Source organism: Cydia strobilella, chromosome 19, assembly GCF_947568885.1.
Source record: "Cydia strobilella chromosome 19, ilCydStro3.1, whole genome shotgun sequence".
In the NCBI taxonomy this organism is placed as follows: Eukaryota; Metazoa; Arthropoda; class Insecta; order Lepidoptera; family Tortricidae; genus Cydia; species Cydia strobilella.
The window spans coordinates 6191761-6216602 of record NC_086059.1 but is presented as its reverse complement, the minus strand read 5'-3'; the positions used below and the strand labels follow the sequence as shown (position 1 = coordinate 6216602).

Genomic DNA, 24842 nt, shown 5'->3' with positions numbered 1-24842 from the left:
AAATCAAATCTAGAGTCGTTACTACACAGTGTACAATGAGGTATTCGGTCATCGCGACCTTGGTAGTTTCCGACAGTGTATACAAAAAAAGTCTTTATAAATTGTTAAGTCTATAGAGCCCTCTATACCAACGTGACAAGTGTGGTCAAGCCTTATAATTTTTTTACATGGCAATAACAAAAAAATGTCAAGTCAAGCCAAATTTCAAAAATATCACAACAAACAACGGTCGTTCTTTGTGTTCTTTAGTAAATTTGAGTTTTTTCTATATTATTTATTAATTTCTTAAAGGTTTTATAATTAGTTAATACATCACTATTGTTGTATTGATAAAAATGCCGCCAACGGACGCAGACGTTCTGCAAAGTGTTAATATGAATAAGCCGAAACCCAATCCGAAAAACGATCCGACGATGTTTCAAATATTTCAGAACGTTCAATACAACATTGTACAACACAAAAAGTATGCTAAGGAGATGACCAAACTCTACAAAAAGGTACGTAAAACAATAATTATGTAAACATTTAAGCGAAATGAGTTATAACGTAACTCAGGATAATGCTTGTCGATGATCATAATTAAATTTGCTCCAATTTACCAGCGACTTGCACTATAAATTGCCACCCGAAATGATATCAGAAATCTGGTACATAGTTTGAATGTATTTGTGGTTACAGGTTCATTATAATCTTTCACATTAAGCAAAGCAAAGGCAAAAAAAAAAAACAACAATGAATACTTTTAAATAATTTCAGCTGATGCTGGATAGGCTTAAACCAGCCAAGCTGCGCCCATACAATTTTTCTGATTAACATAATAATAAGACCTACATTAGACTTATATTGACCGGGATATAGACTGTGATTACCTTTTGTATTATTTATGAGCTCCCGATATTCCGATATAAGTCTAGTGAAACTAACCGTGAATCATTCAAAACTCTAAGACCTACATTTATTGTAAATATTAATGGGAATAAATTTTGTATTTGTACTGATCATAAATGGTGGACATTTTGCAGATGGATGAGCAACTCTTCAGAGAGAGTTTCAAGAATGCTTTAATGTACTTATTTACTTTCGGAGACACCAGTCCTAATGTGGACCGGGTTGTCAAGTTTGTGGCCACCTTCTGCACAACCCTGGATGATGAGGAGGAGTTCTTGTTGTTTATCATCAATATTATTTTTGATGTAAGTATGAGTTTTGAGCAAGGCTCGGAACCGGGTTTTTCGTCATGCAAAAAATACCGATATTATTACGTTCTTTTTCGTTCTTTATTTCAATTTTAATGGGACAATCTAATAATACGAAGTTGATTTAAACTTTCTCGATTTTTACTCATTATTATTTATCTCCACGGGACTTAATCGCGTAAAATAGTTTTAAAATGTACCTCCGACGTTTCGAGGACGGCGTTGTCCCCGTGGTCTCGGAGAAGAACGTCGGAGGTACATTTTAAAACTATTTTACGCGATTAAGTCCCGTGGAGATAAATAATAATAATACGAAGTTGTTACCTAAATACATTGATTCAGTCCTACGTAAAGAGCATAAAATAATTAAAAATATTGGGCTATTTCGGGGTTTTAAAAAAACCCGGTTCGGAGCCCTGGTTTTGGGTGCCTTCTTCTTGGTCTGATAATAATTACTAAAATGGGGCAGTATCCAGAGTATGTATACAATATGGGTGAATCAACCTTTTCTTGTCACTCGTTGCCATGGTTACGTTCTCCTGGGTCACTCTTAAAACCCTTAATGCATTTTTGTGGTAAATATAAGGCCTTTCCACTGAGCTACCACTAATAAGCACATTTGTGGATCATTAAACAACATTCCTTTTAACAAACTGTGCTAATATTGTCTCTTGGCTGACAGGACACAATAACAACAAGAAATAGTTGGTTCACCCATATATTTAAAAAAATTATTGGACTCCCTTTTTACTTGTGCTAAAAGACACTGCTCTTTGCAAAGCAATGTTTCAAGGTCGATGGCAAGTACCTTATTGGTAAATGGGGGACGCTGGTTCGATTCCAGCTCTGGACACTGGAGGCTTTGGTCATTTTTTCCTTCGTATATGACATTTATTTCAGTTTATAGTTTAAATAGTAGTGTGTCTACTGGAAAAAACACAAATTCATTTATTTTCATTGAAAATAATTTAATTTGTTCTTAGAGTACCTTATTGGGTTTTCATATTTTCAATTTTATATAAACAGGCATATCTCTAGATTACATAACATTGACTTAGAACCAGAAGTTGGATGTTCTCACAACTTCAAGTGATCTTAGAGACTTATATTGACCGGGATATAGACTGTGATTACCTTTTGTATTGTTTATGAGCTCCCGATATTTCGACGCAGTTACACGCATCTTGTTCACTTGTGGGTGTCAAAGTTGTGTAGTTGTGTAGTTCTACCCTCATTCTTTCGCGTCGGCTGCGTTCGCTTTCAACGTTACCATCGGTCGCATTCACACTCGTTGGTCTGGTTGCGTTCACACTCGTTGGTCTGTCCAAGCATACTACACTTACTGTGTCACTACGCGTGTTTAAAAGGTAATCGCGGTCTATATCCTGGTCAATATAAGTCTAGTGAAACTAACCGTGAATCATTCAAATCTCTTTCAAGTGATCTTTTCAAAAGGGGTCTTCATAGATGGAAAAACAGACAAACTGAACTTTCAAGGGTATTTTTTTTCTTTTTGAGGATGTTAGGATTTCCTTCCTTTTTTGATGATGTTAATGTTTGGCCAGCCTATATTTATAACATAACACTTTTCTTTAGTGTCAATGCGTGTCTGGCCAGTCAGTCCGGTACCGTGCCAGCCAGCTGCTGGAGGCCGTGCTGTCAGCACTCGGTGAAGATGCCTCGCTGGATGAGGACCTCTGCACCAAGTTACTCCAGTCACAGGTAAGGACTGGTGCGCAATGATACTTCCACCAATTATAGGTCTTATGCTGAGTTTTAAGAAATAGGTATTAAGAAATTAAGTAAGCGTAGATTAAGAAATTGGTATGACGCAACTGGGTCCTGGCACACAGGGTTTCCTAGCTCAGGACACAGGGTCGTAATTTACTGTATTGTATATATTTTATACAATAAACATTTTTTTATTTCCGTACGTGGTCGCCATCATATTAACTAATCCTGTCTACCGGCCGCCAACTTCCAAAAACCCTGACAGCCTTGCAATTATCCTAACCAGATATTATCAGACTTGTTTATGATCTCGTTTTCACAGACCGAGCTGCTTTGCGAAATTAATAAAGAGATTCAAATTATTGAAACACCCTAAATTGTCATTTATAAATTAAATTAAATTAAATTTAATTTATTTAAGACCAACAAAGGATTAATTTGGTTAGTACACATTTTAATCTTACAACTAATGTTTAATGTCTTCGGTTACCGCGATAGTTAGTCATGAAATAAAACTATGAAAACGGATTATATCGCGTATATTGAATTTATAATACATCCCGACGTTTCGAACCCTTTACAGCGTTCTTGGTCAACGGGTGTCACCCGTGTATACGCGATATAATCCGTTTTCATAGTTTTATTTCATAACTAATGTTTAACTTATTAACTATCTACATATTTACATATCTATTTACTTAAAGCACATGTGGAGTGCACTACAGTGGTTCAGGTATGCCCCATCTAACCTGTCAGCATACATGGCCAGGATGCTGTTGGTGCTGTCCCTCACCCTGCATAACAATGAAGCGGCTCTTTTGCGCATGATGGCAGCAAAACTATCCACGCGCGCCTCTGCAAACATTGTTGATGCGCTGCAGTAGCGAGGGAGCCCCATCAGCACCCTAAACGCATTATTATACTGTACTCGCAGGGCGCTGTACTGTCTTTGCGTGTAGTTCACCCACAGGCTGCTGGTGTAAAAAGATGTACAAAAGGCTCGGAATAATGTTACCTTCACTGTCGGTGAGCTACAAGCGAACCTGTGGGCAATCATGTTCGCTCTAACATGCATTTATGATGGTTCTGCCCATCTTTTTACTTTCCTTCATTTTATGTTTCTCATTGTACCTACAGATGCAAAGACTCCAAGACACCCGCGGCGCCGTGCGATGCCGAGCGGCGCTCGCGTTACAACGGTTGCAGGATCCGATGGATCCAGATGATGAGGTCACAAGGGCTTATAAATTCCACATGAGCTGCGATCCTAGCGCTTCAGTCAGAAGGTATGTCACATGCAAAGGTGAGTCCAGATCTAGCGAATGCGCCGCTCGCACACGGCTTCATTAGATCTGGACGCACCTTGTGGTATTATAGGTACATATGTACCTCTTTTTATTGTTTACGATCCGCCCCGGCTTCGCATGGGTAGTTCAACTAATTTACACAAAACCTTTACAAATTATACATATAAACCTTCCTCTTGAATCACTCTATCTATTAAAAAAAACCGTATTGAAATCTGTTGCGTAGTTTTAAAGATCTAAGCATACATAGGGACAGACATTCATCCAGACAGCAGGAAGCGACTTTGTTTTATACTATGTAGAAGAAAGAAGTGAAGGTTATAATATCTTTATATGTTAAACCCAATTATTATCAATTATGTTATTGATTCATAATTTCTGCGTAGCCCTTAAGTTTGTTGGAATAGTAGTAGCTCTACAAAATTTAATTTAATAGACGTTGCGCCCTGGCTTTTTAGTAGATGATAGCTTAGTTTGGGACAATGACTAATGCAGTTTTCCCATCTTACCCAGCCTTGGTTACGGGGACAAATGGGTCAGAATTTATTTTTATTTACTGAGCAGATTGTTAATTGGTTTCCCGCAGCCAAACCTCAAACCACATCATAATTAACTACAACAACTTCTCACCTACCGGTTTTTGTTTTGCAGAGCAATAGTATCGCAAATAGCGAAATGTACGCGCAACGTGCCCTACGTGCTTGAGCGTCTGTGTGATGTGGACGAGGCAGTGCGCCGCGCCGCCTTCATGTACATCGCCAATGTCAACGTCACTCAGCTTAGAGTGCGGCAGAGAGTGCACACACTCAAGGTACAGTGAGCTGCGAAATTGCGTGGAGAAATTATGAATGAATTCACTGATAAAGTCACCATGCACTTTTGCGGCTGATAGTACTTAGTAAATATCAATTATAAAGAACCTAAAAGTTAAATCGAATTAAAATTGCGTATCCGCCGTCGAGATAACTCTAGTTGCTAGACTTAAGTGGCAGTGCTCCGCTCACGCTCTTGAGAGTCGGAGGAAGGCCCTTGACAAGATGACACCATAATCTAGTCAAGATTACGGGGAATCGTTGGACGGGGACGTCACACGTCTGTTTGCTTTGAAGTTCCTTGGGAGAGGCCTATGTTCTGCAGCTGACGGGTGTCGGATGAAATTATGATGATGGAAAATAAAACTGTAATTGTTAAAATAGCACCAATTTAACATTCCATGGATGGCAATCAAATTTAATTCTTAATCTAATATTAATATTAATCTAAAATGGCGATGACAGGGTCGAGTGGAGAAAACGAGGGGAGGCCTTTGCCCAGCAGTGGGACACCAAAATTGGCTAATAAAAAAAAAAAAAAATCTAATATCTGTTAAGCCTTTTTTTGTTTGCTCAGGTTGGTCTTTCTGAGCGAAGCACCCGCGTCCGCCGTGTGGTTGAAGAGATCCTCATCCCCGGTTGGCTGAGCACGTTCAAAGGCAACATCATCGATCTACTGAAGGCTATACGTTTGGATAACGCTCAGGATGCTAAGGATTCTCAGTATGTTGCTGGGAAACTGCTGGAATCATTGTTCAAGTAAGTTTGTCTGACTGAATAATTGAATATACTGAGATAAATAAAAACTCTAACTGAGCTTCAGTTTAACTGTTGCAAATTAAAAATCATGCTGCACATAAAATAATGGGAGTAGGTACACCCAGCCGCAAAAGTACATGGCCACTTTATGAGTGAAATCATTCATTATGTGTCCATGCAATTTCGCAGCCTGCTGTACCTTAAGTTTCTTTTCTACCCGTACCCGTTCCGTTGCTACCCTTTCAAACTTGTAAGTACTTAACTTTCCTGCTACCCAAAGGTTGTCTGGAAGAGATCGCTTTTAAGCGATAATACCGCCTGTTGTTACCTAGTCTTCTGTGTATTTTCAAACTTTATGGTGCACAATAAAGAATATTTACTTCCCCTTACTATCCTATCCTTATTATCTTTTTACTCGTAGTGAGCGACACATTTGATACAGTGTGCACGACGTTATAATTATTCTATTAAAACACAGACCACGTATTCTAAAGACATAGCATAGTCCCGCTACCCCCGCTCGATAAATTTTCGAATTTCGAATCAGGCCGCCAATCCTACTTACTCGCTCACCTCGTCCCCCGCACCCCTGTATTTTTGGCAGCACCGGTTTCATGAAATAATTATACGAGTTCTTTTGAAATAGGTGTTCTGTATATTAAAACAACGACTTTCAGGCGTCTACCCATCTCCGAGCTCCTGTTGTGGCTGCCCACGGAGAAGACCCTCCGCCTAATACCCGCGGAGAAGCTTAACAAAGAAACAGCGTGGTACTGGAGATATCTGGCCGAACATCTGCAGAAAATAGACGATGATGAAACTTTGGAGATGGTGCTGCCTGACCTGGTCGTGCTCATCGGATATATTAGAGCGTGAGTATAAATAACTTGCTATTCTTATAATTTTAAAATGTCCAATTTCTGATTTTGTGGACTCTGATCAACATCTATTAACCCTTTTGTGCCTAGTGACATCGTATGGTGTCGGTATAAAATCCCAATTGTAGCTTAAAATTCGTGCTAAAAGTTGTGAATCGTACTTTCCTGTCCCATTTATTGCCCGTCTTATTCTGTTTGCGTCTTTATTTATATATATATATTTTACAGTATTGTGGAGTCCCCTTGCCCGTCGGAAGCAGACGACCCCGTGAGCTTCAGCACGCGCCAATATGTCCTACATGAACTAGGATCCATGCTGCGCGTGTACGACACGGACCCGCCAGGCCGCGCTGCGCTACAGGACCTTATAACCGACGTTCTCACCGGTAAACTTTCAACCAATGTTTCATCGATAGGATTACATTTTGAGTCTCCCTGACTGCTTCGAAATTTAAGTTAGCAATGGCCAATATGTTCAACACGAACTAGGATTCATGCTGCGAGTATATAACACGGCTCCGCCGGACCGCGAAGCGCTCCCGAACCTTATAACTAATTAATTAACGTGCTCGCCGGTAAACTTTAGACCTTAATTTGTTAATGGTTAGGTTGAAATTTGAGTATCTTTTCGTTAAATAATGTTTAAGAATGAGCAAGTTTGTCGTCGATGATACACGTATTCAACCTTAAAACGAATTACGAAGGTTACTATTTTTAACAGGCGACTACGGACATCTCAGTGCAGACGTCATCCGTCCACTAGTATCAGCCCTAGAACTTGTATTCCCCGAGCTGTCCCCGCGTATGGAAGTGGTCTGCGGAGTGATCTCGGCGCTGCGCGACCCGCCCGAGCCTGAAGCCCCGCCCCCACCCCCGGCCCCGGCCCCGCTGCCCCTACCGGACACGCAGCAGAACAAGATGAAGGTATACTTGAACATTAGCTGATTGTCAATGACCAATTGCTGGGTCTACATTATCCACCGAAAGATCCAAGCGAGCCTCGATCGGGCGCAACAGGAGCGCAGACCACGTGTGCGGTGCGCTGACATGATAGTACGGCCCGCACGATGTATGTAAGAGCTCTTGCCCCCTGACGTCCAGTTTTTTACGGGATACGGTTTTCTGCAGCATTCCGTTTTAGTAGTATATTTACGTGCTAATATAGTAACGTGTACGCATACTACAGAAAACGGGATCCTGCAGAAAACCGTATCCCGTAAAAAACTGGACGTCAGTGGGAAAGCGGCCTAAGTGCCCCGGATCGTGGACGTCGACGGCCTGTCGACAAGATCGTGACCGTGGATCATAGAGCGCCAAGTTTTTATCGTACGTTAATAAAATGTTTGGTTTTATAATTTCCTAGGAAATGAAAAGTTAGATACTTTACTTTATGTAATTGAAGTCCAATATGCCGCATGTATGACTTACTCCGATGCGTTGAAACTAATCAAACGTTAACTTACTCTGTACAATATACAGGTCTTTCTGATATGATTATATTTTATTGGAAAATCTCTCAACCTTTCTTTATTTTGTTTTTTTTTTAGCGAGCGAGGTTGCGCGTGTCGCTAAACGTAGCAATAGAGGCACAGGAAGACGCGGTTAGGGAGGAAAACTACGCGCTCGCTGCCGAGTGCAAAGCTAAGGTACAAAGTGTTTTCATATTACTTTCTATTAATTTTATTTTGTGAACAGATATCCACGTTTATAGCTACGATTATAAAGATTTAGTAAAAATTAAACTATAAAAGAAAGCTCTTTCAAAAAGGGTTCTTTGTTCTTTTGAAACTTGATTACATTTATAAACGATAGACAAAGACATGCAAAGTCAACGAAGCATCTTGCCGTCCAATATTACCTTTTAGCTAGATTGAGTTTGGACGCGAACATTTTTCTATCTTTTTGCATTCCTGTCAAAACCGAGTTATAGATTGTTGTACATTGTGCAGGTGGCAGAGATTCAGAAGCAACTGGAGGAACTAGAGGTGCAGGCCGCGCCGCCACCGCCGGTTCCCGTTCCTGTAAGTAAACTATGACTATAATATGTGCCATTTTCAACCAAAAGGGTACTTATTGTCGCTTGTCAGTCAGGCGCTATTTCCATATAGCTTCAATTAGAAATCAACCTTATCGACAAGCGACAATGTGGTACCTTTTGGTTGAAAACGTCACATATATCCTCTGGCAGCCCACAAATCAAAACTTGCCGAGTCAAATACAACGTGCCATTCATTGACGTCGGGATGTCAGACTTATCTCACTATAAGACCCTGTTTCCCCTCTGCGATAGAAGGTTAGATGACAGTCGCATTCGTAAAAACTAGAGCTTACGACAAATTTTGGGGTTTGTTGCTGAGTGAATTTTCCATGAGCCGTGGTAAAAAGCCGATACCACTCTAGGAAGATGATCATTTGGTTAATTAGTCTTGATAATATGTTTCAGACCATAAAAGAGAAAGTATCGGACGCCGCGACGCTGATCAAGTGCCTCACCATTCTGAACGCTGCCCTGGACACGCCACAGCTCAAAACTGTTACACCCATGCTGCGAACCATATTCAACGAGTTGGAAGTGAGTCTTTACATTTAAGCTCCTAACCTTTGATATCTTAATTTAGAGTAAGAGATAAAGTATTAGACGCAGAGACGTTGATGAAGTGCCTCACCATTCTGAACGCTGCATTCGACACACTACAGCCAAAAACTATTACGTCGATGCTTCAAACCATGTTTAACGAGTTGGAAATATGTCTATAGATATAATATAAACACACTATTTGTTGCCTCTGTTGCTATGAATTATGATTAGGTGTCAATAAGGGGGGCAGTGTCGAGTATAGGAACAAGTTTAATTAATACACTGCCTTATTATCCACCTTAATGTATTGTAACGTTATGTATAAAACAGGGACCGGCCCGCTATCCCTTATCGGGGTTTTATAGGGGTATTGCATAAGGCTTAACTCACCATACCCTTTGCCAGACGAAACCCTTTGTTTTGCTTTTAAAAACCCTTATATAAAGCTACCACATTTGAGTAATCGGTAGCCCAAATACCCTTACAAAACCCTTATCATCCGCTCACCAACACCTTGCATATTGCTTATAAGGGTCAGCCTTATAAAGGGCTTCCCTTTTAGCATATAAGCGTGCTAATTTAAGTCATCTATCTTGTTCATAAAGCACACATTACTTCAAATCCGAGCGATCGTCGGCGGCGACGGCGGCGTTCTTTGACTAGGCACGTATTTTCTTTCCTTTTCATACACTACCGTAGATATATACTAATCCTGTCTCTTTCACGCAAAGGGAAACCTTTATAAAAAGCGCTTAAAGATAAAGGTAACCCTTATTAAGAGCTAGCCTTATTTTTGGTTAGCTTTTCGGTAAGGGTTAGTCAAAGGTAAGGGTATGAATGGGCTTGCAGTTCAAAAGGGAAAGTCTTTCAATGTGTTAGCCGTATTTAAGTGTCGCCCATTGAAAGGGTTTTATCGCGGAAAGGGTTGTACGGTCCCTGGTATAAAATGATGCTGTATGTTTTCCTTAATAAAGAAAGAAAGAAAGAAAGAAAAATAATAACGGCACGATCAAATATAGTATTTTTACTCTTTTTGGCGAACGCATTAATTAAATAGGCCTTTTTGTAATAAAAAATGCCACGTCCACGTACAATGACAAGTTGTGTGTATAATAATTATAATTAAAAGTGACATGTTAATTGTTTTACTTTAGGTAGATATCTTCCAAAACCCGGACATCGTAGAGCCTGCCCTAGAAACAGTGGCCCTATTTGGAATGTTGGACAAGAATTTTGCCAAAGACAACAAGGCATTCTTATTTGCTAATGTAAGTATGAATTAAAGCAAGAAATTATGAATAACGCGCAAAAATGAGGCCTATAATGTAACAAAATTCTTAAGCATAAGTAGCCCTTAAGCCCCCAATTCTGGGGTCTAGCCATAGTGATTGCCGCGCACCGCTACGGAACGGACGCCTGTTCACGCTTGCGCCACCTAGCGGTCATATCTGTCGTAATAGACGCATTTTGTTAGAGAGTGAATCTTCTGTACCTAGTGCTATTATTTATTCTGTGGTACAAGTGTCAAACTATGATATTTCATGTCCTATTTTTTTTGGTCTGAATGTAAATACAATCCGTAGACACATCGAAAAAGACAGTAACTATTACCTAAGTGGCAAAACAACTCTCTTACACTGGTATTTAAGTTCATATTCTCTTGCAGCTATTAAGATCTACAAGCATGCAGTCAATATGCTCCTCTGATCTCAGTGCTGCGTCGCATAGTGGAAACGTTGTACGATTATAGAAATAACTTGTGTTACTTGTATTTAGATTTCTTTTTTTATACACCTTGTAGTCTTTTGATTTATTTTAGTAGATAAATACCACAAACAAACGAATCGTTAATAACTAGCGAACACAAAATATACCTTATGTTATTGTATTTAGTTTAATTATTCATTGTCGTTAGTCACATCGTATCTGTTATTCTTATTATTGTTATTTTTTCATCAATTATTTTTGTTTTCTGCCGTTGTCCCGTATAACCGCGAATTTTCACAAGATTTGCAGGTCTAGGAGTTTCTTTTTCTGTGACAAATGGTCAAAAATATGCTCCGTAAATAATTATCAACCTTAAACGCCGAGAAATAAGTTCTAATGCACAAAATAAAATGCTATGGCGATATTTTTCCCGGACAGTCCGTGGAATGCTTCAAATTTATATCATTATTTATATTACAACAAATAAAAAAATCTCTATAGTACTCTTACTTCGAATATTAAACAATTGCTTTTAAAATTAACTTTCCGTAACAGCCTATAGACACATCGAAGTCAGTGGTCACTAGTTCGCTTTATATTTATTTATCTCCTTACAGCTGATCGACACATCAAACGAGAGTGTAGTGCTCACAGTACTACGCTGTATAGTGGATCTGTTGTGCGTTCACGGCGTGCGAGTGTTCGAAGACGAGGAATCACAAGACGACTCCAAGAACGTGTCTAAGAGCAGGAGGAAGGCGTATCTGGACGCTGTAGACGAGAACGGTAAGATATCTTCTCTTTCTGCATACTACAGTTCACTATAGCTACTCAAAAAGACAAACCGAGAACGAGTGTGTGCATATTGTTCCCTTCCCATCTCGCACTTACTCGTCGTGTCTCGCCCTTCTCTGATTAGATCGGTTTTTTGCTCTCGGCGAGAAGTTCTCTACGAGTGTGTATCAAGTTTGGTCGTGGCGACCAAGTAGATGACCATTGTACTCTAGCGGATATCCGTGTATATAAGTGTTCTAATAGGCCAAGCAATAAGAAGGTATAGAGGGAAAAGCTAGGAACACAATTTTTGACTCCGTAACTTTGTTTGGACTAGTTAGGAGGTGAACGTATCAAAAAGTCTCTGGCCGTAACCCTAGAGAGGGGAGTTTGAAGGTTTTGCGATTATATCTCGGAAACTATGCGTCTGAGCGACATGGCCACTTATTGAAAACGAAAAGTGATTTAATTTGTTACAAGTTTTATTAAATCAAGTTTTTCGATATCTTGTATAGTTTTCGAGATATCCGCTCTTGAAGGTTTATTTATCTTGATTATCTACATCATTGAAGCTACTGGGCCTGGTTTGGTATCGTTTTCGTATAAATGGGGGGTGCTGAATTCAGCACCAGGGTTACGGCCGGGAACTTTTGATATGTTCACCTCCTAACTAGTCCAAACAAAGCTACGAAGTCAAAAATTGTGTTCCAAGCATTTATTATTTATTCCCTCTATAACCTTTTTTGAGCATTTATTTCCTGGCCTATAACCGAATCTGTAAAAGAACCACGTAAGTACCGAGAGCGGTAAGATATTATATTCTCGTGCTGCATTCTGCAGTTAGTTATCGCTACTCGAGAGCCCTTCTGCCTCAAATGCCCATCGATACCATGCCCAAAAACCTTGTCAAAATATATCTAATAATGGATTGTTAAAATATATAATCATAATCATAATCATAATCATTTTATTGGTAAAGCTAATTTACATGTCAGTCTGGGTACAACTTAAAAAAATTACTGGAAATAAATAATCCTTACATAGTAAGCGCAATCACATTACATATCAGTTTAAACCAAAAAGATACAAGGTAATAATTTAATTATATAAATCTTACTTAATTATAAAAGTCAACACTTAATAGAAAGTAATCAAGTAGTTTTTACAATTATAATTCCTTGGTCATTATGAACTCGTCATAATTGTAGAACGGGCGCTCAATAAGCCATCTTTTTAGGCGGTGCTTAAAGCTGCTTGCATTAGGAGCCGCAGTTATATTTTTTGGTAGGTGGTTATATACCTTGGGGCCCGTCACAAGAGTCAGTTTCGAGGACTTGGCTAGCCTGCGGTTGATAGAAACGAGCTTATCTGCATTTCGAGTATTGCGACCATGTACCATGCCATTTGTTTTATACGTGTTAATATTTTCACGCACATACACTGCTATTTGCATAATTACAATAGCAGGTAACGTAAGTATGCCTAACTCTTTAAACAGGTGTTTAGCTGGTGTATCAATTGGTACTCGTGCAAGGATTCTGATGGCACGTTTTTGTAGGCGAAAAACCCTTTCCCACTCGGCACAGCGACCCCAGAGTTCAGCCCCATATTGCAAGAGAGAATGGACGGTAGCGAAGTAACACGTACGGGCAACCTCTGGAGTCACTGTCCTAGCTACTCGGCTTAGAGCGTAGCAGGCACTAGCTATTCTGTTGCACATCTTGTCGACGTGCCTATCCCATTTCAAACCCGAGTCAATTTCAAACCCTAGAAAGGTTGTGGTGGTGGTTTGGTCTAGCGATGTTCCATCAATCTGAACAGGGTGTGGTGTCATAGCACGGCCCGCTAAATTGAAATGAATGTAGTGAGTCTTTTTTAGGTTCAGTGCGAGGCCGTTTGTTTTGAACCACAGAGCAAGCTGCGCTGCAGTTTCGTTCAATGCCTGACGGACGCCATCTATGGTTGAAGCTGTTACAATAGCGGCAACATCATCAGCATACATAAGGACGTCCCCTGTTTTTATAGCGTCCGGCAGGTCATTTAGAAGCAGAGAGAATAGAAGGTTCGATACAGACGATCCCTGCGCAACGCCCATCTGTGCTCCCGATGGATCCGATCTCACCTTTCCTCCATCACCGACAACGACTTGCGATCTATTCTGAAGAAGGCTCCTAAATAGAGATAAGACAGAGCCCTGGATGCCGTAATACTGTAGCTTGCTCTCGAGCACAGCGTGGTCGGCGACATCAAACGCCTTTGAGAGATCGCAGCACAAGACGGCCACTTGCTTCTGATGCTCTCTGGCGGCCATTATGCGCCGAACCAGCTCGCGGGTCAGGGAGGTCGTGGATCTGCCCGCGCGGTACGCATACTGCCTATCTGATAAGCTACCGGTGGAGATTAAAAAGCTAGTAAGACGAGTACTTAGGCCATTTTCGAAGACTTTCGCTATTGCTGGTATGATTGAGACTGGTCTATATGCGTCTATATCTCCTTTGCTACCCTTTCCTTTAAAAATAGGGGCTACTTTGCTTATTTTTAATGGTTCTGGGTATGTGCCTTCATTTATACAGCGCTTAAAAAGCTCCGCCATAGCAAAAGACAAAGGAATCGGCGCTAGCTTCAGTAGTATCATACTTATGCCATATACATCTTTAGAGGCTTTCGGTGGAATGTGGGAGGTTACCAAGCGATATACCTCATCCGCTGTAAAGGGGCGGAGAGTGAGCAAGCAATTTGAGGCAGGCCGAGCCTCGCGCAGCGCGCGCAGGGCGCCGGCGACGTCTGCGGTCGGCGCCCCGCACGCTGCTGCAGCGCTCAGAAACCTGCAATTCATTGCGTCGACTACCTGTTTCTTGCTGTCAAACATTGACCCGTCATCTTTGCGAATCACATCTGTAACATCTAATGTCGGACTGTTATACTTTCCACGTTCTTTATTTATAACACTCCACACCGCTTTAGCTGTGTTTGTACTAGATTTAATTATATTATTATGGTGACTAGATTTGCAACTTTTAACTATCTTATCATAGTGACCTTTCATGTCAAGTATAATATTATTCAGTAATTCATTATTTGAAAATTTATTTCTAAAGTCTAAAATGTCAAAAAATAAGGATTTATATAGTTTTACTTCTGTGGTAATCCAAGAGGAGTCATGCTTTATACTTGTCTTTCTTTTTCGCAAAGGAAAACAAATATCAAACTTACTGACTATAATGTTTATAATGGAGAGCGCAAGGTTTTTTGCATCACTGTTTTTTATAAGTATCTCATTCCAATCTACACTATTTATAGCTGCCGTAAAATTAGCTTGATTTAATTCGGAGAAGGATCTAACATATGTACTAGAGTTGTTAACAATACATTTATCCGGTAATCGTACTTCTCCTTTAATAGCGAGGTGGTCGCTGAGGTTAGTTGTCACAGGCTTAACGGTGACCGAACCTATCGGCAAATTTAAATACAAATGGTCAAGGCAGGTCGACGTCGTGGGAGTGATACGAGTAGGAAAGTCCACTACATTCTTTAGTCCATGAGAGCGAAGTATGTCTGACCATTTTTTTAAATCTGTACTAGCTACGCCTAAACAATTAATATTGAAGTCTCCTACGATTATACAATGTAGGTCTAATTCATTTATCTTATTGAGTACCCGTCCAAAGGCAATTAGGAAGTCATTTACGCTAATTAAATTCGTTCTATATATACATAATATCGTTAAGTCGTAATCAATTAGATCTATAGCAGAAATTTCACAGTCCCGTTCTATCGATAAGTTCACTAACTCCATATTCTCAACGCATTTAACATTATCTCGCGCATATAAACACGATCCACCGTGCAACACATTAACCCTACAAAAACAAGAAACTAGTTTGTAACCATCTATCTGTACACATTTCAACTTTGAAATTGGGAGCCAGTGTTCCGTGATCGCTAGGATGTCACACTTAATTTCATCTTGTAATAACACTTCCAGGCGAAGGGTTTTATGCTCCAATGCAGCAATATTTTGTTGGCATACAGTAATAGTTTGGTGCATTATCCCGTGTTTATAACTATAACTTATAACGTATAACTAGCAACACTTTTTATATTTCAGGTTCCATTTCGGAGTCCATCCTATCAATGTCTCCAGCGCATAGTACGGTTATCGAGTTACTTTTGAAGATCATGGACAGTCCAGTAAGTATCTTTTTGTTTTCATATTAGTCCTAGTTTGTCTAGCTGCGTAACCAAATTCAAATTCCAGTGAAATAGCGTTTATAATTAGCCGGGTCCACACAGCGTGCGTGCCTCGTGAGGCGGCGCGCGCGAGGCACGGTCTACGCTGACCGTTTTGTGCGCGAGGTAATTGCCTCGCGCGTATGCTCTCTATGTGTGGACCCGGCTATTAACACATGTTAGAGTTATAGGATTTCAAACATTTTGTTTTTGTTGCAGTAGTCATTAAAATGCTTCGAATTTCGGCAATATCGCGATGTTTCAAACTTGTGAAAAACGTCTCATTGTTATAATTTATTTTGTGGTGTTTTTGTTGTAGTGTGCGACATACAGGTTGATAATAGTAGAAGGCCTGTGTCGTCTATTACACCTTGGGCAGATTGAATCTCCCTCTATACTGAGCCGATTAATGCTGCTTTGGTTCAACCCTGCTACAGGTAATTTCATTGAAATTATAAATTATGACATTGCACCTGAATTTACTCTAGAGAGATAAATAAAATAATTTTGTAGTAGACAGGCACAATCAATTAAATTAAAAACACCTATTACGAATTAATTTTTAACAAGCAGAAACGTCTGCGATCGATGCTATTAAGCTTAGTATAAATTTAAAAGTGGAAAAATTACTGCCTTGGGTGAGACTTGAACTCCAGAGGCCGTGAGTTCAAGTCTCACCCAAGGCAGTAATTTTTCCACTTTTAAATTTATACTAAGCTTAATAGCATCGATCGCAGACGTTTCTGCTTGTTAAAAATTAATTTAGAATGGGTAGTACATCGTAACTGGTGAATTTCCAATATGACTTGGAACTCCGGTGGCCGTTTAAGAAGTGTAACACTCTTACGGTAGATGTCGCTAGGGTCCCCTAGATCCATATAGTGGGAAGATTTGCTGACTATGGATGAGGTCTTGGTGGCTCAGTTGGCAGAGCGCTGGAGTATCTATCCAGAGGCCGTGAGTTCAAGTCTCACCCAAGGCAGTAATTTTTCCACTTTTAAACCTATTACGAAGTTCTGATATTGCTTACATTACATTCAAATTTCTTATTTTTTAGTGGAGGAGGATTTGCTACGTCAGACGATTGGAGTTTTCTTTCAAACTTTCCCAGCAAACGTTGAAGGGGCACAGGAGCAAATACAGGTGGGTTTGATCTTCTAAAAAATCTCTTACAAAGCTTACTTTTAATAGACCTTGCACCGAATTGGTAGTGACAGTAAGCACGGGTTCAAGGGAAAATTCGTAACTGTAAGTATGTATAATACATTCGTGTGTAAAGTACTCATGAAACAATGTCTACCACCCTACCACTAACTACACAATGACGTCACTAATGGACGCGAGGCGTTTTCGCGCGAGGTTAAACTAGCTATAAAAAATGCAATTATTTATGTTAAAACTTATGAGTATAGCTTGTGTTTTTCGGAACCAATACAAGTGTACCGACAATATTAAAAGGGATTTCAAAATTTGTTATCACCCATCACGCCAATTGAATTGTTCTCGTTTTTTTTCGTCAGAAAGCGACACTACCTACGTTGCGAACTCTTGCAAATGCTCCATCCAGTTCGCCGCTATCAGAGATAGATCAGGAAGCGGTCGTCAGGTTTATTGCGTCACTCACAAGAATCAACCATGAGGTATTTTTAATTTCTTGTCTTTTACTTACTTATATAACAATTCAAGCCTTGGAGACCCTTTACATCTCTAAGGATAATATGATGATTGTTTTTTTATATATTTTATCTCTGACACCTAGAGACTTTTACATCTCTAAACAATTTTAGTCTGTTGTTTGTATATTATTTTTATTATAGTTTTTTTTTCGACATTTAGAAACTGGATACATCTCTAACAAAGTATCTAATATTTCATTGATTCTATGTTTGTAATTGTTTTTTGTAATTTTTGGTTATTTTTATTGCCTGTAAAAATTTAACACGTAAAAGTGCCCCTGTTGCCTATTTGCTGAATAAATGTTTGATGATGTTTAATTTTGCGAATCATGTTTGCCTTTGTAGTCGAGACATACTGCCCAACAACGCTTAGCAGGCATAACAGTCATTACAAAATTCTTTCAATTCCCTCGAAATGAATACCAAATTAAAACTGATTTTGTAATGGTTCTTACGGCTGTTACGCGTACAGAGGCTGCATAGGTCACTGGTTTAAATCTGCTTCGACCATGAATACAATTTGGTTTACTCTTGCTGGTATCGTTTTTTTTTAATTGAGGAAGTATTTTTTTATTTATTTTTTGTTTATATTGGCATTGATGCTTTGATAAATTATTAGAAAATACGTAGTTTAACTTAGTAACAAAAGAGCTAACATGCCTTACGTCAATGCATGAAACTTTTAGGTTTTTTTCGCTGTCTAATCGAACCCCATACATGTTTCAGCTGGCTGACAGTCAAGGATCCATGGCGATGTTGCTCTGCAGCTACTTGGTCCGGCATCCGTCATCCTCCGAAGTGGGCCTAGCATGTCGTATGCTAGCACTACTATCGCCGCCTAGAGACGCGCATCAGGCTTCTGTGCTGGCGAATATGCTGAAAGACCTCTGTCTCGTAAGTGTATTATTTTCTAGCTTTTTGACAGTCAAGCATCCACGGCGATGGTTCTTTGTAAATTGGTCTCTTGTTCGTCAGGCGTATGTGCTGAGAATATGCTGAAAGAACTATATCGTATTTTTACCTACTTTTATCTGTCAATTTTTAGATAACGAAAAGGTAGGTAGTGTGCATTAGATAGGACTAAATGGCAGGAAAAGGCCTTTGCCTGCCATACTCTTTCAGACTAATAAAAACATCTTCCAATTACAAGGTCACGAACACCGAACACTGATATAAATCTTTCGAAAATCTGGGGGCACGGCAGTGCCCCCGCCAAGACGAGCAAAGCATAGCGCGATATAGAATAGTTTTCAACCCCGAAATCACCCCGTAAGGGTGAAAAGGGGTCGGAAAAGGGCGTTAGGGGGGAAAAGGGGGTTGAATTCTGTATGGGAACCAGATTGTATAAAAGATGCTCCCTAATACGTATTTCAGGATTTTTAATAGTAAATCACTCCCAAACTTTAAATTAGGGGACGGAAGATTGTCATAAGCGACTAAAAAGAAGTGAAATCCCACCAAAAACATTTTCATGTGAAATGTTGCCAAGACGAAACCATAAGGCTCGCGCTGTCAAAATGTTATCAGTTCTCCTGTAGAGCCAAGCTTCTAACTCTACAAGCCCGAACTTCACAAACACTACACCTTAGTCAAAATATGTGACCGTTTCGTTATTACAAGAATTATTGTATAATAGAAAATAATGAATAGTGAATAAATTTTTACCTTACGCCCATGTGAAGGTAGCGAAACGGCCAAGTCATATATTTTACTAAGGTGTAGAGTTTGTGATTAAGGCTTGTAGAGTTAGATGCTTGGCTCTACAAGAGATTTGATAACTTTTTGACAGTGCGAGCCTTATGGCTTCATCTTGGCAACATTTTACATGAAAATCTTTTCGGTGGGATCCTGTATTCCGTGCGGTATAGTTATATTTTTATGTCGACAAAACATCCGCTTTAATATATGCAGCTGTATCTGTGTGTATAATATACCACTTTTTACAGAAACTACCTGACAAACAATCGACTCGCAACCTCACCCGTTACCTCGGGGCAATAGAAGCCTCTGAACGTCTTACGATGAACAAAATGTGTAATGCAGGTGGGTAAATAACGTATAAAAGACATCATTTTTCACATAACGCCTGGTTAGCCTAGAAAATTGTGATACTTGTAGTTTTTTCTTCGTATCTTTTAATAGGGGGTATTACTGCAATGTTCTGCCACCAGAGTGCAGCACTAGCCCCTTTAGTAATCCATAGAGTAACTTATACATACTGTGCCTTTAACTGTTTTTTAACAAGTTTTCAGAGATAATAAAAATGCATCAAGGCGGTTTGTTTACAAAGGACCTACCAGGAAACGCGAACCCGAAGTTTCACTATCTGCCTCTTTATCACTTGAATATGCAAGTGACAGAGATGATAACGAAATTTCGATTTTTTTGTTTCGCGATAGACACGGATTGTGGTAGTGGCGCCCCCTACGCAGAGTTTTGCGTAATATTACCTATTATACATCTATCCTTTTTCATGTGTTACAGAAGGGACTATGCAAGCGGATGACACCACATTTGCAAATATAGGAGGCCGTGTCACTACCTCTTTACGTAAGTACTGCAAACTCGTGAAGTAAATAAAAAGTGATTTATTCAGAGTTGTCTGCTTTTATTAAAAATAATAAATAAAACAATTTAATGTATTTTAATATGTTGACAGCAACAACCCAACCTTTGGCCAGAAGCACCCACGTTGTCGTCAACGACACAGTCGAAGAAGAGGTAGAAATAGACGAGACTTCTCCAACAGAAGTCATATCAAAAATAACCGAAGGTGAGTTCTTTTTACACATTTCTTTTAGTTCGCCTACGTGACATGCATTCATGCATAGTTTGTACTTTTTGTCTTGATCTGTTTAATAACAGTTTAATTTAAAGGAAAAGACGGAACCCTTATAGGATCACTATGTCCGTTCGTCCGTCTGTCCGTCCGTCTGTCTGTCCAGACCCTTTATCTCGGGCACGCGTGGAGGTATCGAGTTGAAATTTAAACCATATACTTAGGTCTAAGGTCCCTTGAAGCTATAAAAAATCAAACTTCTAAGTTAACGTAAAAAAAAAGAGATATGGCCGTATGCCACATGCCGCAAAAAACGTGTATTTCGACACTCCCAAGGGAATCGAAATTGATAGGGTACTTCCCGTTAGGGAATGGAATAACCGGCCAAATTTACATAACCGGTTTCGATTACGATTGTGCCCGAAAAATAACCGATAATCGGTTATAATGGGTTACGGTTATTTTCGACAAAAAATGATAAATTTACAATCAAGTAATTTAATAAAATACGAAAATAAAGGTGCAGTGTTTGGGAATGTGAGTATAAGTCTTCGTTTTTTTAAATAAAACACACAAAATACAGTAAAAGTGAAAATATGACCTGATACAATATTCAATAAAAGTATATACAATTTGTTTTTTTTTGTTATACAAAAATTATAGTCACATGCGTCACAGCCAAAAAAGACCGGATTTTGTAGTCATTAGAAGATCAATTCATAGAATTTAAGTCATAAATAAATAACCGAAAATAACTGTAACCGGTTATTCGAGTTTCCAATAATTGGTTATGAAATTCCGGTTATAACCGATTATTTCGGTTACGGTTATAATCGATTTGCATTCCCCACTTCCCGTTGACCGGGAACTATGAAATTTGGCAAGTAATATCGTCTTACACTACAAATACAGGTAAAAATCTGAAAGTTGTAAATTTGTAAAAAATAAAAATAAAATAGTTACATTTGTACGAAACCCTCTGTGGACGAGTCCGACTCGCACCTAGCCGGTTTTTTTATTAGGGCCTTCAATCTTCGCGATCTTTGCAAAAACGTTCGTCCTGTTGTGTTCTGGAGTATAGATAGAAAGAGAAGAGATACACAGTATATCAGTAGAATACTACTTAAATGCGTATATAGCGACATGTTAGGCGCCGTCAGAATACGAACATAATTCGATTCGGAAAGTCTGATCCTACCGACCGCGCCAGTTATTTAATTTTAGTAAAAGTTTTTCAAATTTAGATAAGAATAACCAAACTCTTCATATTTGACACAGAAAGTACGGAAACTACGGAACCCACTCCTGTGGCTGAAGACAACTCCCCCGAATCCATTCCCGACTCGCAGCCCACACTAGAGGCCGGGCCGGACAGCGACAGCAGCGGAGTCTCGCCAATCAAGAAGGCCAAAGTTAACAAAGGTAGTATTGTGTTTCTGTGGTTTTGTGATTTTATTTTTAACTATGTGTTTAACGGTATTATGTCTATTTTTGGTCGAGATGTATAGCTTTGGCATAGATAGTTTTTTTTTTATTATTTTAACTCTGTTTAGTTTTCACTAGTTATTCTTGGGTAATTTAAATAGACGTGTTAGCTATAAATACTTAAATAAATTATTGTAAATAGTATAGTCTATCATGTTAGTTGGTTGTATTTTCTATTTAGGCAAAAAGAAGAAACTATCCATCACTAGAAAAGGGTCGGATACTACTAAATCTAAAGGCAAAAAAACCAAGGAAGGGTCAGAAGACACAGAAAACGGAAAAGGCAAAGGCATGAAGAGTAAGGAGAGTTCGGAAGAAACAGAAAATGTAAAAGACAAAGGCAAGAAGAGTAAAGTGACTTCGGAAGAAACAGAAAACGTAAAAGGCAAAGGCAAGAAAACTAAGGAGACTACAGAAGAATCTGCAAAGGGTGGCATTAAGAGGAGCAGGTCTCAGAGATCAGTAGCCGATGTTGATAGAGGTAAGTGCTTTCCCAAAATGAGCATTAACAGGAGTGCCTTAAGATCAAATGAAAATAATATGCTCCATCTGAGAATAGCTAGGAATAGATAACCGCGCGGGATTCTTTGGAGGGAGAATCGTTGTTACCTTGTGACGGGCAATATCTATTTAATTAAAAATGTTTGTGATATTTGCACGCTCTAGTTGTGATCGAAGTAAGCGGAAATCGATCGAAGTGCAAGTTAGTTAAATATATTTGTCATTCAGGCATTATAAATTTATAAACTCATTTAGAGTGCAGACTAGACCCAATTACAGTAAATACAGTAATTACACATATCAAACTTCTTATTAACACATTCACTTTTCGCTACAAAGCGGAAAACACGTGTTCTCTGCTACGCTCGTTATCGCTGGTGATTGTGTTAATGTATAAGTAACCAGAATTCTTATTTGCAGCACAAAAAGCCAAAGCAACCAAATCGAAGAAAGCGCCTCCTAAATCCCCCTCACCGCCGAAGTCCCCAACTCCGCCTCTCAAAGACATCGACACCTCCAACATCACCGTCCGCAAGTCCAGGGGCCTGCACTCCAGTTCCAGCACGGATTCTGATTCTAATAGAGTTGCCAGTAGGAAGAGCAGTGAGAATGTACCGGTCAAGGGGAGAGGGAAGGGCAAGAAGGCAGAGGTTAAGGGAAAAGCAAAGGGGAAGAAGGCAGGTGAGTAAACGCGGTTTAATATTTGAGTACTCTTATCTGCAATAATCAGCGATGGGATATACACTATACGAAACTCTCAGGACAGTAAGCCAAAGAGATAGCTGACCCCCTGCATAGAAACTTTTTTGCACGGTGGTCAGTTATCTCTGCAGTTATCTGACATATATCACAGACAGTAACTGTTATCCCTTCTCCATAAATATACCCGCAGCTTTGAATATTAGGTATTTGTGGTTTAGGTCACAAAATGAAAAAATCAATTGTATAACTCGTTCCAATGCATCCATAGTCCATATCATTGCAGTACACATTCAAATTATTCTGTTTTCTTGTCGACAGTAACCAAAACCACCAGCAGACCTCAAACTCGAGCTTCCACGAGCTCTCGCAGCAGCACGGGCAGCTTCCCGCCCGACGACGACTCGGCTGATGAGACTGAACTACACACTATCGTCTACGACAATGAACTTGTAAGTAAAAGTTAACCTTAATAGGCGGATCCACACAGCGAGCCGTTTTGCGAAGAAATTTCCGCGCGAAACAGATCGCTCTGTGGAGACGTTCCTTGCTCAAGGCACGGGACGCGCCTGCGTTATGCTTTCTCAATGGTTATTTCCCGAGCAACAATGAAAGGCTTGTTGCCTAAGCCATACCCTGAAGGCAACTAAAGGATTTTTTTATATAATTTGTTTTCTGATAATACTGTGCTCTTAATTGATGTGATTGATGTAATGTAATTGATTGTCTTAATATGTTGTTTGTTACTTTACTTACGAAAACTATATAACCTTTTGTTCATGATAGACGTAACCTATTGAGAGCAGCATATTTAATTTGATAACTAACCTATTTTATTTTTAGCAACAATCTCTGCTGAACGATAGCAGTGAACTGGCCGATAGCAGACGCGATTCCAGGGGAAACGTCACCATCCCTGAGACGCCTGAAGGAAGCGATATGTAAGTACCTACTCCTTTATTTTTGTCTAAACTCTGTAGATAAAAACGTCACGCTATTAACACATGAGTATTACTAAAACAGTTTGCTTAAAACCAACCTCATGCAATAAAACTATGAAAACGGATTATATCGCGTATATTGAATTTATAATACATCCCGACGTTTCGAACCCTTTACAGCGTTCGTGGTCAACGGGTGACTGAGGAAAAATTACGAAGTGCAAAAATACGTCGGGATGTATTATAAATTCAATATACGCGATATAATCCGTTTTTATAATTTTATTTCATGAGTAACTATCGCGGTAAACCAACCTCGTTAAAAACCTTTTGAAAAACTAACACAAACATGCAAATAATTTAAAAATAACACCGCTTGTTCTCTTTATTAATAAAACTAAAGTAAATAACACGGTACCCAAACTTTTGTCTTCATGCTTTATTAATTTCTTCTAAATTGGTTAGCAAAATTTCCAACATGAACATATTTTTGCAGGTCTGATTCCGAACCAGAAGAAGTGATAACAAAACCAAAAGGCAAACGGAAGTAGTATCAAAACAAGTCAAAATGTGTTATTAACAATTTATTAATTATTTCTACAGTAATTAACTAATTACAGTACGAATGGGCTAGAGAAAACGGGTAATAGAAATGAAGAAATAACTGTAAGACCTTTTTTTCTAGCATATTCAGTAGTGTTCATCAATTTACGCTTAATTGTAAGTTTGTACTATAATTAAATGCCTTTACACAAACATGGGTACACTCGTTTTCTTATGAACCACACA

The 24842-nt window shown here is 39.3% G+C and overlaps 1 protein-coding gene across 2 annotated transcripts; it reads left to right on the top strand.

Annotated features, from left to right (window-relative positions):
- Positions 1-225: 225 nt before the first annotated feature.
- Positions 226-24808, top strand: LOC134750109 (condensin complex subunit 3). 2 transcript variants are annotated; one of them, XM_063685204.1, is made up of 29 exons: positions 226-497; positions 1023-1193; positions 2793-2918; positions 4065-4213; positions 4886-5045; positions 5624-5805; positions 6483-6677; positions 6912-7069; positions 7405-7607; positions 8231-8329; positions 8633-8704; positions 9127-9255; positions 10416-10529; positions 10928-10999; positions 11586-11754; positions 15851-15933; positions 16292-16409; positions 17030-17115; positions 17493-17612; positions 18375-18542; positions 19595-19691; positions 20133-20198; positions 20308-20421; positions 21706-21849; positions 22094-22393; positions 22834-23094; positions 23434-23564; positions 23956-24053; positions 24550-24808. In XM_063685204.1, exons 1-29 carry the CDS (start codon positions 336-338, stop codon positions 24602-24604), a joined length of 4002 nt encoding a protein of 1333 aa, XP_063541274.1. In that variant the 5' UTR covers positions 226-335; the 3' UTR covers positions 24605-24808. The 2 variants fall into 2 exon arrangements, with proteins under 2 accessions (XP_063541274.1, XP_063541275.1); XM_063685205.1 differs by lacking the exon at positions 10928-10999.
- Positions 24809-24842: the final 34 nt, after the last annotated feature.